Source organism: Phoca vitulina, unplaced genomic scaffold, assembly GCF_004348235.1.
Source record: "Phoca vitulina isolate PV1807 unplaced genomic scaffold, GSC_HSeal_1.0 scaffold8, whole genome shotgun sequence".
In the NCBI taxonomy this organism is placed as follows: Eukaryota; Metazoa; Chordata; class Mammalia; order Carnivora; family Phocidae; genus Phoca; species Phoca vitulina.
In genome coordinates this window covers 45,538,860-45,551,212 of record NW_022589711.1, presented here as the reverse complement: position 1 = coordinate 45,551,212, position 12,353 = coordinate 45,538,860, and the positions used below count along the sequence as shown (strand labels likewise).

General features: G+C 48.7%; 1 protein-coding gene across 1 annotated transcript in view; it reads left to right on the top strand.

Moving 5' to 3' along the window:
- Positions 1–12,353, top strand: part of LOC116633680 (myosin light chain kinase, smooth muscle-like) — a 131,397-nt gene that overhangs the window by 84,501 nt on the left and 34,543 nt on the right. The window contains exon 2 of the mRNA XM_032406251.1: positions 6,675–6,842. Within this exon, the coding sequence (XP_032262142.1) occupies positions 6,678–6,842 (165 nt within the window). The 5' untranslated portion in view covers positions 6,675–6,677. The remainder of the gene's footprint in view (positions 1–6,674; positions 6,843–12,353) is intronic.

Here is a 12,353-nt window from a genome sequence, read left to right as displayed (position 1 = left end):
AAGCCATGTCATTCCTGATTCAGACATCTGCAGTTTGTCCCATGGCATGAGTTGCATAGCATGAGAGATCCCTTTGGAACTATGGAAATCCTTCTCTCTCCCGGAGAAGGACTGGGCTGGGCATCACCTTGCTACCATGTTTTAGAGGTATGCACCAAGGACCCTTCCTGAAGCTCCCCAGGGGTCAGAAGGAGCCCTGCTGGGTCCTGTGTGCGACATGAACGCTTGGAGCCTGGTTCAGATCTCAGCCTAGATTCCTTAAGACAATTGCAGCACAGGAGTTCCCCATCTGTCTGTTCTCTGGGTTTCCCCTCACTCCAGGGATCATAAGCAGGGCTTCTTTAGCTTAAGGAGGAAAGAGCTGGGTCTCAGGAGGCACATATCCCATGAGCCCTGTGTGGTAATCCCATGCCAGATGTGCCAAGGGGTAAGTGACGTTCCAGGCCAGATGTGGAGCTGGGGGTGTGCCCAGTCCCTCCAAGGGTTCAGCTCTCTGCTTGACAACGTCCTCCCTTTGCTCCACACTGAGATTGGAATCGGCAGCTCTGAACAAGTAAAAACCTGTGAGCTTCCACTCCTGGTCTCCCCGGGACTCCATTGAGAGCTTCTACAGCTGGCAGCCTGGGGTTTCAAAGGTCACCCCAGCTGGGCGGATTAGAACAACAGATCTCCCTGACTGAGTGAAGTTGGCTGCCTGGCAGAAGGCAAGTTGCAACATCTGCGAGCAGAGTCAGGCAGACGCCCCTTAACTTTTCAGTCTAGCCCTGGGCTCCACAGCGTCCCTGGCTCTCCTTCACTGTCTTCTTCCTCAGACGGACGTTGGACAGAATTCTCTGCCGTCCAGTGGTAAAGCGTGGCTGCCCACGCGTCCCGACTCATGGGAGAGCTGCCGGGGGAAGAGGCCACGGTAAGGCATGTCGGTTCTCGGGTATGTGGCTCTGCCCCACGGTTTGCTCTTGTGGGTCACAGCAAAGTCCACCTGGCACAGCCCGCAGCCAAGGAGCAGCTCACTCTGGTATTAGGAGCGATTAGGGAATTGGTCAGGATCTGAGTGCGCGTCAGAGAGAAGATTAAGGCGCGGAGAGTGGAGCTGTCATTGCCTGGGGCCCTCGCACCTGGGTGGTTTGCTGTCTCCCCTGCGGGCCAGGAAGGGGGGGTGGGGAGGTGGGGGTGGGTTCATGGCTGGCTGCCAGGCTGCCAGCGTAGAGCCCGCTGGGAGCCCGGCCCTAGAGGGAAGGTGTGGTATTTCCAGGATGCCTTGCTGCCGGGTTAGGTGCTTAAAGACCACGATCATTTTGTTTTTGTTTTTTTATTTTTTATTTTTTTTTAAAGATTTTATTTATTTATTTGACAGAGACACAGCGAGAGAGGGAACATAAGCAGGGAAAGTGGGAGAGGGAGAAGCAGGCTCCCCGCTGAGCAGGGACCCTGGGATGATGATGTGAGCCAAAGGCAGATGCTTAACCAACTAAGCCACCCAGGCATCCCACCATGATCATTTTAAATGTATGCGCTTGGGGCGCCTGGGTGGCTCAGTCATTAAGCCGCTGCCTTCGGCTCGTGTCATAATCCCAGAGTCCTGGGATCGAGTCCCACATCGGGCTCCCTGCTCAGCGGGAAGCCTGCTTCTCCCTCTCCCACTCCCCCTGCTTGTGTTCCTGCTCTCGCTGTCTCTGTCAAATAAATAAATAAAATCTTTAAAAAAAATAAATAAATGTATGCGCTTTGGGTAGGGAAGAGGACAGCTGGTTTCCCTAAACTTCTTCTGCCATATAACTTCATCCCTAATTTTTAGCATTTCTTCTGAGTCTTTTTGCCTCAGAGTTCACTCTCTTTTGGCCATAGTTGAAAATGTTCCTTTCTGGGTTCAAGAAACAATTTCAAGTGTTTTTGATCAAATTAAAGTCAAGTTAACTTAGAGCTGCTTTGGATGATTAACTAATTATGTTACTTGTGAAAACCTTATTTGGAGGTGAGCTTTGGCCGGAGCATTGTGTGTGTGAGGGGCTGTCTCCCTCTCTCTTTGACCCCCTCCTTCATTTTTTTTTCCTCCTCTTAATTCTCTGTCCTTTGATCTGCATTTAACTGGTATTGAACGAACCCCGAGCTGGGTGTGTTTCAAGCCAGCAAGCACTGCTTTGCCAGTAGAGAGATTATGGCAGAAGTTAGCCCGCCCCTCTGGTGTTCTCCACTGGAATGTGGTCATCAGGCTGGACTAGAGATTAGAAGGGAATAAGGACGGTTTGGTTTGCTTTATTGTTATTATTATTATTTGAAAGATTTTATTTTTAATCTCTACGCCCAATGTGGGGGTTTGAACTCACCCCCCTGAGATCAAGAGTCGCACGCTGCACTTACTGAGCCAGCCGGGCGCCCCTGATTTATTATTATTTTTTGATAGAACATCCCAATTATGTCAGTAACCATTACTTGTCAATGTGGATGGATTCTGTTTATGCTGCTGATGGCAGTGGGCGGGGCGGTGGGCTGAGCGAAGCTATTTGTGTGTCTGGCCAGCCTGGGACTGGGCTCTGGTCCTGCTCACCTGATAGTTAAGTAACTACCCCCCACAACCACCTTGTGGGGGACTGGATGTCTCCTGGCGATACTGACTTGCCTGTTCCTTTTCTAACCATGAAGCCAGACCTCCCCTAGGGATAGATGACTTCTGTTTTCTGTGTTCTTGAAGCCAAGCACTTTCCCTTTGATGATAGCATCCGGGACCTTCTAAACCGGAGATTTAGACAGACCTCAGAAGATCTTGGATCAGGGCGATATGCAGGAGGGTCCTGAGCCTGATGTCACCACTCCTAGTTTTCAGCTCCCCAGAAAGCAGAGGGGGAAGAGTCTCGTGTCTTTCAAAGCCAGGCCTGAGAGCAGAAGGGGAGGCACATTCGCTGTCCCCCGTCCTCTGTGGAGCTCCCAGGCTTCTGTCTACTTTATCTCCCTTGCCTGGGGACAGTAGGAAATGCCTTGTCTGGGTCATGGGGTGCTCTAGGAGGCCTGCAGGGTAGGACTGAGGTCAGACTTGGTTTTGGTTTCTACTTCTTAGCTCTGTGACCTTGGACAAAGGTTATTTCTGAGTTTCGGTGTCATCATTTGTGAGAGGGGCATAGTCAGAGCCGCCTGGCAGGACTGTGGGGACTGCCCCATTCAGCCGTGCTGCTGGAACAGACACGACAGTGCTGAGGGAGGCTGCTGTGGGCCTCAGGCCTGCCTTCCCTGCCTCACGGAGTTCTGCCATCTGCTTCCTACCGCTGGTCACAGTAATCCCGCTCAGATGCCCTTGCCCTGAAGGTGACCGGGCCGGACTGGGCTCCTTGCTGTCCTCGATGAAGAGGGCCTGTGTCCTGCAGCGGGGGGAGACCGGCTTCTCTTTGGGAACTGGATGATGACAGTATTGATCGGCTACTACTGATTGAACCCCTTTCACGCTGCGCTGTGTGTTTTGTGTGTGCTCTCACTCGTATCCTTCCTGCAGCCTTCTGAGGCTGATGTTATCACGCCCATTTTACAGAAAAGGAAACTGAGGCCAAGAGACTTGAAGTACCTTGTAGCTCATGGCTGGAAAATAGCAGTGCCCCTGGGTTTGTGGCAGGGTCTGAGCCTCATGCTTCCTGCCCCCACCCTGAGCCCCCCCCGGCTGAGGGTAGCTGTGCCATTGGAGGAGGGCAGAGGGAGCAGTGTTCCCTCTAGGGTGTGGTTCAGGGGGCTTCTGCAGGATTTGAGAACCCCATTCCTCCCCTACCACCACGTTACCACACTTGCCACACACACGTAATTGTTCACTGCTCTGTCTCAAACACCTAACTTGGCACATGGTCGATGTTCAAGAAATCTATTTTAATTAAGTGAATGAATATATCCTGATTTTTGCCATTAAAATATCACGATGACTTTAAAATGGTTGTGCAGACACAATGATCGAAATATGGCAAGATGTTAATTGTTGGAGTTAGGCGATGGGTGTTTGAGGTGCTCATTTTATCATTCTTTCTACTTTTCTGTATGTTTGAAATTTCCCATAATAAAACTTACTTTGAGTTTAAAATTTCTGTATCATTCAATTCCTATCATGATTTTCTTTGTAAACATACACCGCATAGCCACCTGATACTCCACTGTGTTCTACCAGTTCTCTGGGTAGACACTTAACTGGGTCTTTCTTTCTGTTTCTACTTCACAGGATTATTTTTCTATTTCTTCTGCTATAAATAATGTGATTAGCATCCTTAGATATAAATTTTGTGCTGCATCTCTTATTCTTTCCCAATAATACATTGCTAGGGGCACCTGGGTGGCTCAGTCAGTTGAGCGTCTGCCTTGGGCTCAGGTCATGGTCCCGGCGTCCTGGGATCGAGTCCCACATAGGGCTCCTTGCTCAGCAGGGAGCCTGCTTCTCCCTCTGCTTCTGCTGCCTCCCCTGCTCATTCTCACTCTCTCTCTCAAATAAATTAAAAAAAAAAAATACATTGCTGAATGTAGGATTTCTGGGAGGAGAGATGGACTTTTTTTTTTTTTCCAGAATCTCTTTGCCAAATTGCTTTCTGGAGAGATCGCACCAATTGATGTGCCCCTCCCCCTGAGGTGAGTGGGCCACCATCCCACAGTCTTACTGGCATTTTATGTTATCTTTTTAAATGTCAGTGTGGTCAGTTTTTTTAAAAAGTTAAGTTCTTACTTTGTACTCTTGGATTCTCACCGAGGCCAGGCAGTGTCCCTTTGTTTAGTGGCCATTTGTTTGTCTTCAGTGAACTGCTCAAGTCATAGCCTCTTTCCATTGATCTGTGAGGCTGTTTCCTTCTTAGTTGTAAAATATTCCAGCCCTTTGTTTTTGCTGCAAACCCTTTATCCCATCCATCTTTCTATGTTATGGATGGTATGTTTTGACATGCAGAAAACCTGAATTTCACATGTATATGCTAGTGGCTCTGTCGCTATCTACCCCAACCTCAGAGCCCCTTGCCACCAGCCAGCTCTGACTGCTTACAGGGGGCAAGAAGGCCACTGGTTAGGAATAGGAGCTCTGGTGCCAGATGCCTGGGTCCAAGTGCCAGTTCTGGCCCCTACTAAATGCCATGACCTTGGGCAAATTTCTTAATCTTGCTGTGCCTCCGTTTCTAATCCATAAAATGGGGATGATGATAGTAACTGTCTCCTAGTGTTTACATGAGGAGCAAATGAGCTGTTATTTAAAAGTGCTTAGAATAGTTCCTGGGGGATAGTAAGTGCTACAGAAGTTTTGCTTATATTGTTATCTACTGCTGTGAACCTGTGAGTCATATCATTTGGAAAAGATTTTGTTTGCATAGCTAATACCTTATCAGCAAAAGAGAAAGCTGGGTTTGTCAGGCAGGGGATGTGCCCTGTTATAAAGGAACCCAGGTCTTTGTTACTTTAACGTGAGCTTCAAAAGGCATATCCCTACTTTATTTTTATTAGATGTTATAAATTTAAATAAACTAATTACATGCCGCTGACACCACTCTTCCATGGCGAGTAAGACATGGTCCCCGATCTTGAGCTGGTCCAGCCTGTTGAGGCTCCCACCTGGACTTGGAACTTGCAGCAGGGAGACTTAGGATGCACTCCAGCTGGTGTGTGGGTGTCCACTGACTGCTTGAGGTCTGACCACCAGGCTTCTCTCAGCTGCTGCCTGTTTTCCCAGCCTTGTCCTCCAGTCTTTCCTATGGATTTGAGGAGCTCCTCCTTCCCCATCTTTCCAACAAATCCCTTCTCTGTTTATGAGAGCCAGAGTCTATTCTGCTGCTTACCACCAAGAACTCAGATATGCCCCTGTTACTAATTCCACTTCTGGAATCAATCCTAAGGAAGTCCCTGTGTCCCAGCTAACCTGCCAGCCCCCATCGACGTCCTGTCTAGTCCCAACTGGGCCCTGTGCCAGGAGCAAGGAGCTTGAGGTATTCTTGCCAGTGATGCCATCATTTTGCTTTGTCTCTTTGGGCTAGTGACTTACCCTCTCGAGGCTCCCATTGCAAATGGAGGAAATAGCCTGAATAATCTTAGAACGCTCCCTTCTCTGACATTCTGTGACCTGCAAGGCTTTCCACCATCTAGTCCCTAGAAATGAGATGTCCTCCCTAGACGCGCTTCCTTTCCTCCATTCACTCGCCCACCCTCACCTGTCCTCACCTCAGCCAGGATCCTTGCTGTTTTAACCCCAAACTCTTTCCTTCCTGGGAAGATGAATCCTGTTTTCCTTTAGCGCGCGAGCTCTCATGGTTCACGCAAAAGCAGCTTTTACTTTCTACCATGAGTGCCTGACTTACTTTTTGATCCTGAAGAGCCAATGACTATTAAATACTGGTTTTAGATGTCAGCTGTAAAAATGCTGAGATCAGCGGGTCCCTCTGTTCTTGCCCCAGCTGCGCCTTTCCTAGAAGTTCTCCATAGGGTTTGGGGGAGGTGGGCCTGTGGCCCTGGTGCTGGTGTCTGGGGCGGGATGGGCCCCACCCCGGCAGCCTTGCCTGTGGAGGACACAGGGCCCCTCATTCTCAGAGAGGAGCTCCAGGCCGACCTGACCTAACGGGGCACCCACTCCCGACAGAACCCACGGCACAGGGGCCCCACCCGCACACGGGGAATGCTGGCCATGCACAGGGATGAGGGGCTGCACTTCTCTCATCTGACCTGGTCTTCCTTCCTGTTTGCAGACCATGGGGGATGTGAAGCTGGCCGCCTCAACCCAGGTTTCTAAAACCTCCGTCAGTGTGGATCACCCGAGAGTCGGTTCCATGTCCCTGACCGAGGCCCCTGCTTTCATTGTGCCCCCTCGGAACCTCTGCATCAGAGAAGGAGCCACCGCCAAGTTTGAAGGGAGGGTAAGAAGCGTGGCTGGAGGGGAGGCCGGAGAGGAGATGGGGCAGGGTCGTCACTGCTTCGGCAGCCCTTTCCCCAGCAGGCTGGATCCCGTGGAAGCCTGGTTTTCTTTGGACCCACACATGAAGTGATTATCTATCAGTTTACCCGAGTTGTTTGGTTTATGGTTGACTTTGGTCTGTGGGTTGGAGAACTCGGGGGTGGGAAGGGGCACGGAGACATTTTGCTGTTAACATAGGCCATGTTCTGGGTACGTGCTACCTAATTGTGGAAGATGACCCGGGCTGGTGGCAGGAACCATACAGCTTGGGTCGAAATATGTGCCCTCAAATCTGGACAGTTGAGAACAGACTGTAATTTTTCTTTCACCTTCTCCCTCAAAGGAGCGTTTCATTAACCAGCCCTCTCATGTATCCACTTGGTGCATCCAGAGCACTGCAGTGGGAGATGGGACCCCTTATCAGTTCAGTTACCTTTTGCTAATGAATACTGGTCTCTTGCTCTTACTGGGCCTCCATTTCTTCTTCTGCAAATTGGGCATGGTAACCCCTTGTCCACCTTGTCCTAGAAAGGAGAAGAAGACGACGAGGACATTGAAGAACAGCCGTAAGAACACCGAGGTTATGCCCAAGTGGAGACTTGTAGCGAGCTGCTGGCTCAGGCCATCAGGAAGTCCCATCATCAGCTTGACATGGAGATGCACATGGACGTCAGGGACATTTGCGAGTATTATTTGTCCTGGGTTAATCATGGGGGATCTACCCCAGGAAACACTTTAGAGGCTAGAAGGCTTTGATCTGAGCAGAAGACAGCTGAGGAGATGAGAAATTCATAGGTGGCGTTACGAATCTACAATTTAAGAGCAGGCCCCTGCACGCTTGTAGAAGGAAGGGGTCAAGCGCATCCCTCATCCCAGATGACACCAGGCCTTGCCTTTGTTTAAGCGCCCGGTTTGGCCTTGTGCAGGATGGCCCTCGCCATCTGGAGAGTGCGCGGGCTGCACTGTGATGCGTGCTCCACGCGGTCCTGTAGTTAAGGCCGTTGGCTGGTGGATCTGACCTAACAGCCCTTGTCGTAAGGAGGAAGGTCGTGGGGAATGTTGCGATGCTGCCGAGGGGTCTGTTTTCTTCTTTCTGGGCCCTGCCAGAATGAGGGCTCTTTTCTGTTGCCCTGAATATGGTCCCCACATCCCCACAGCTGGCGGGAAAGAAGCAGTGGAAGAATCCCTGGGGATTTACGCTGTGGAAAGGAGTGACCTACTGTTACATGCTGCAGTGTGGATGCACACTGAGAAGGCTCTGCTAAGGGAGAGAAGCCAGGCACAAAAGGCCACACTCTGAATGCCTCCGTGGGTATGAGATGTCCAGAGTAGGCAAAGCTATCGTAGATTGGTGATTGCGGGGGCCGGGGAGGAAGAGTAGGGACTGACTGCTAATGGGGGGAGGGTTCCTCCTGGGGACGATGGAGATGTTCTGGAATGAGATGGCGATGGTGGCTGGACCACTCTGTGAAGGTGTCATAAAACACTGACTTTATACTTAAAAGATAAAATATAAAAAATGAACTTGAAAAAATGGCCTAGCAAAACTGATCTCATCTCCAGTACCTTCACTCCTGCCCTACTGCTTCAGAGAGATGAACTCCTTCTCAAATTCTGGCAGACATGGAGAGGAAGAGAGGACTCAGACTCCTCTGTAGCATGGTGGTGCTTCTGCTTCCTTTGCTGCCTTTGGAGGTCACCAAGGGACCATGCCCTTGAGTTATTTGCTTTGGAACCTTGTAGAATGAGCCCTGGCCCAGGCATCAGCACACTGAGCTCTTTGTAGCTCGGCCGTCCTGTTGGCTTCACACCTTCTATGGACCTGGGTTTCCTTATCTGAGAAGAAACAACTCACGGTTTCTGTATTTCTGGCCTCCAGGAATGTGAAAAGAAAATGAATTGAGGAAGAAAATGGTAAAACCACTTCCTAAAGTTAAAAAGTATAGAAATACGGTAGTTTTTTAATGAGGTAAAATTCACACAACATAAAGTGAACCATCATAAAGTAAACAATTCAATGGATTGAAAGCATTCACAATGTGGACTGCAGCGTTCTTAAAGTACAGCATTCGCTGAGAATTTTATTTTGCTTATATTGATGAAAGTTGACTTTCTATATTGCATGTGGTTTATATGTCAAAATGAATGCATTCCTTAGAAGTCAGCCTGCAGAGCTACTTTACCCCTTCCAACCTGCCTGGAATTAATGCAGAACAACACCCTGGCAGCATGCTGGTGGAAGATAGTTCCAGAGAGATCTTAGATGGAGCGTCTGGCTCCATCCGAGAGCTTGCAAATGGAAATGCAGAGGGAGAGGCTGTCCTCAAAAGTGCTCTTAAACTAGCATGCTGCAAGTGTGTATGGTCACCATACCAAAGGGCACAGAGGGCTGTTTTGCATTAGGGAAGAGCCACTTCAGAAGATTCCAGAATGAGGATGCTGGTTGTTTTTGCTACCAGAGATGCAGTCGAACAGGGAGTGTTCCTGACCTGATGCCCTCAGAGAAGGGAAAAGTAAGGTGGTGTCAACCTGGAGGGATGTGGGCTTTGAGCAGGAGTTGCTAGTTATAAAAGACTGAGCTCCAAACAGGGTTACCCACTGAGTGTAGCCAGTGGTTCTCTGCCTCCAGTGCATGTTACCCTTCACTGCTGCAGCCACTTGACCCTGCAGACCTCTCCCTCCAGGTGCTGGGGTCCATCCTGTTCCAGATGCTTATTCTGCACCAAACCAGTCCTTGTGTCTGTCACAGTGACATCGGGATCTCAGCTCTTCATTAACTGGGCTCTTGCAGAATCTCTTTTGAATGAGTGACTTTTTAAAATTAAGCCTTCAAGCTACTGCTTAGGCCCAGGCTGGTGGCCATTGCAGTAGGCATGAACCCTTCTCTTCTTTGTGGCAGCCCCCAGGAGCTCCATCTACTCACCTCTGTAAAGTTGCCACCACCAGCTCAAGTCCTAACACCTGGTGTGGAGGGTCCTGGGATGTGCCAGCTTCTTCTGAATAGGGCACAAGGACCCTCCCATCACTGCAGAGAAAAACAATGGCTACCAGGATGTGAGAAAGTTATAAAGGTTTGCTTCCTGCTGCCTTCTGAAGCCGGTAATTAGAAGTTGGTTCAAATTTGACTTTTTGTTTTTATTCCTTCAAGGGATAAAATTGTTGCTGCCCTGCCCTCATTTCCCTATTATACCTATATTTATAGGCTAAGGATTTAATGAGCCCTTTCCTCCAATAAAGCCCCTCTTTCTATGAAGAAAGATGACATTGGGTGACATTAAGGTGGGACCACAGATAACCCTTGTGGCTCATGTCTTATTCTGAGAAGCTCCAAACTACGAGTTGTTCAGCTCTGTACATCTCAGTACCTCACATCCATTAGGGCTTTTCCACTTTATGGCAGACCCTTTGGACAGCCAACACATAACCCATTACCAATTCCCTTTGCCCTTGACCTTTTCTACTCTAGAAGCCATTGTAGAGTCTTTCTTTCCAGCTAGAGGTGGCTCAGTGACACATTTTGGCTGAAGTTGGCTATGGAATTTCTGGGACAGCTCCTGCTTTTCTGATTAAAAAAAAAAAAAATCACTGGTGCTCTCATGTTCCACCCCTCCTCTGCTTCCTGCCTCGAATGCAGGTAATGATGTCTGGTGCTCAATAGCCATATTAAAACCATGAGGCAACAAACCAGAACATTGAGGATTGGCTGGGGTGGGCATGGGTTGGGGGTACAGGGAGCATAATGACCAGCAACCAAGAGACAAAAAATCCTAGGGCGTAAACACTTTTTTAGATAGGATCTTTGGTTGTGGTTATTCACACAGGAAATTTTACAAAAACGTATTCCTAACTGATAAACTCCCAATGAGATGCTTGTGGAGTTATTATCTCTTTAACTGATAGGAATAAATAGGGAAGAAGACACAGCACAGAGAAGAATGAAAAACTTTCAGATCAGACAGAGAAAGATAAATACTATATGATCTCTCTTATATGTGGAATCTTAAAAAAAGAAAAAGAAAAAGAGACAACCAAACTCATAGATACAGAGAATCAGATTGGTGATTGCCAGAGGTGGGGGTGGGGTGTGGGCAAAATGGATAAAGGCAGAAAGGTACAAACTTCCAGTTATAAAATAAATAAGTCACGGAGATGTCATGTACAGCATGGGGACTATAGTTAATACTGTGTCGTATATTTAAAAGTTGCTAAGAGAGTTGATCTTAAGAGTTCTATCACAAGAAAAAAATTTATAACTGTGTTGTGATGGATGTTAGATTTAATGTGGTGATCATCTCACAATATATACATATATAGAATCATTTTGTTATATACCTGAACCTAACATAATGTCATAGGTCAGTTATATTGCAATGAAAAAAAAAGAAAAAAACCCTCTTTGAGACCCTTACCAAATCGACCAATAATGATGGGAGTACCTTACTCTGAGTTGAAGGTGGCCCGGCAGTTAAAGCGTTCTAGAATTCATTCCTCCCTAGCTCTGGCCATCTGGCCTGAACGGACAGGGTCTAGGATCTATGAGAGGAAGAAACCATGTGGGGTTAGGAGGTGAGTTAATATCAGGTAACTGTTAACGACATTTTCTGTAAAGTCATTATAGAAAACCACTATTCAATCAGCGTCTATTGATTAAGCCAAAGCTGCCTACCTTTTAAAAATTTTCTTGGCTCTGTCAACTGGAGATTATATGTTTAAGAACTCATAAAACTTTGGATCTGTATCTCATCAGTACTACCTCTAGACCCAGGCAACCTGCGCCCACATTCTGGAAACCTCTGTTCCTTCATCTGGCTAGACCCTCACCTCACAGCAGGGGCTCTGTCTGCCTAAGGGTTGTGGCGGCTGGAGCCACACCATCCCCCATGTTCTGAGCACCTGGGATCCCAGAGTTGTCTGCCAAATGGCCCTGAACCCACTCCAACGCCTGTGTGGGCCTCTTCCCATGAGAAAGCCTGCTAGGCCTGAACGGGCTGGTCAGGGGGCAGCTGTTGGCTTGGGGGAACAAGACAGTGGACGTAACTCAGATGTAGGGCTCTGTTGTCTGCCCGCAGGCATGGGGGACCCCCACAGTGCAGGATGCCTTGAGGGTGAGAAGAGTAGTATGCCGGACTGTGCCACCGCGGGTCAGCATCACTGGGCCCAGGTGCTGGGGCCCCTTTCGTAGGTAGCCGGGGCCACAGCAGTGTCTGGGGCGGACAGAAACTCCTCCGCTGTTCTTTTGCCCATAAAGATGGCTAAAGCGCCGATAGGCTGCTTCCCCTGACACAGAGTCAATTGTGAAAGGAGCAAGATGGTGGGGAAATATATTGAAATGACTGGAGATTTCTTCCCCTCTGCCCTGGAATTCGTTCTTATCAGAAAAAGCAAACATGGTGATAGGCCCTGGCTGTGCTGTGAATCAAATGAGCTGATGCTTTAGTGTTTTTTGAGAAGTCCAGCCCAAATGAGGCTTCCC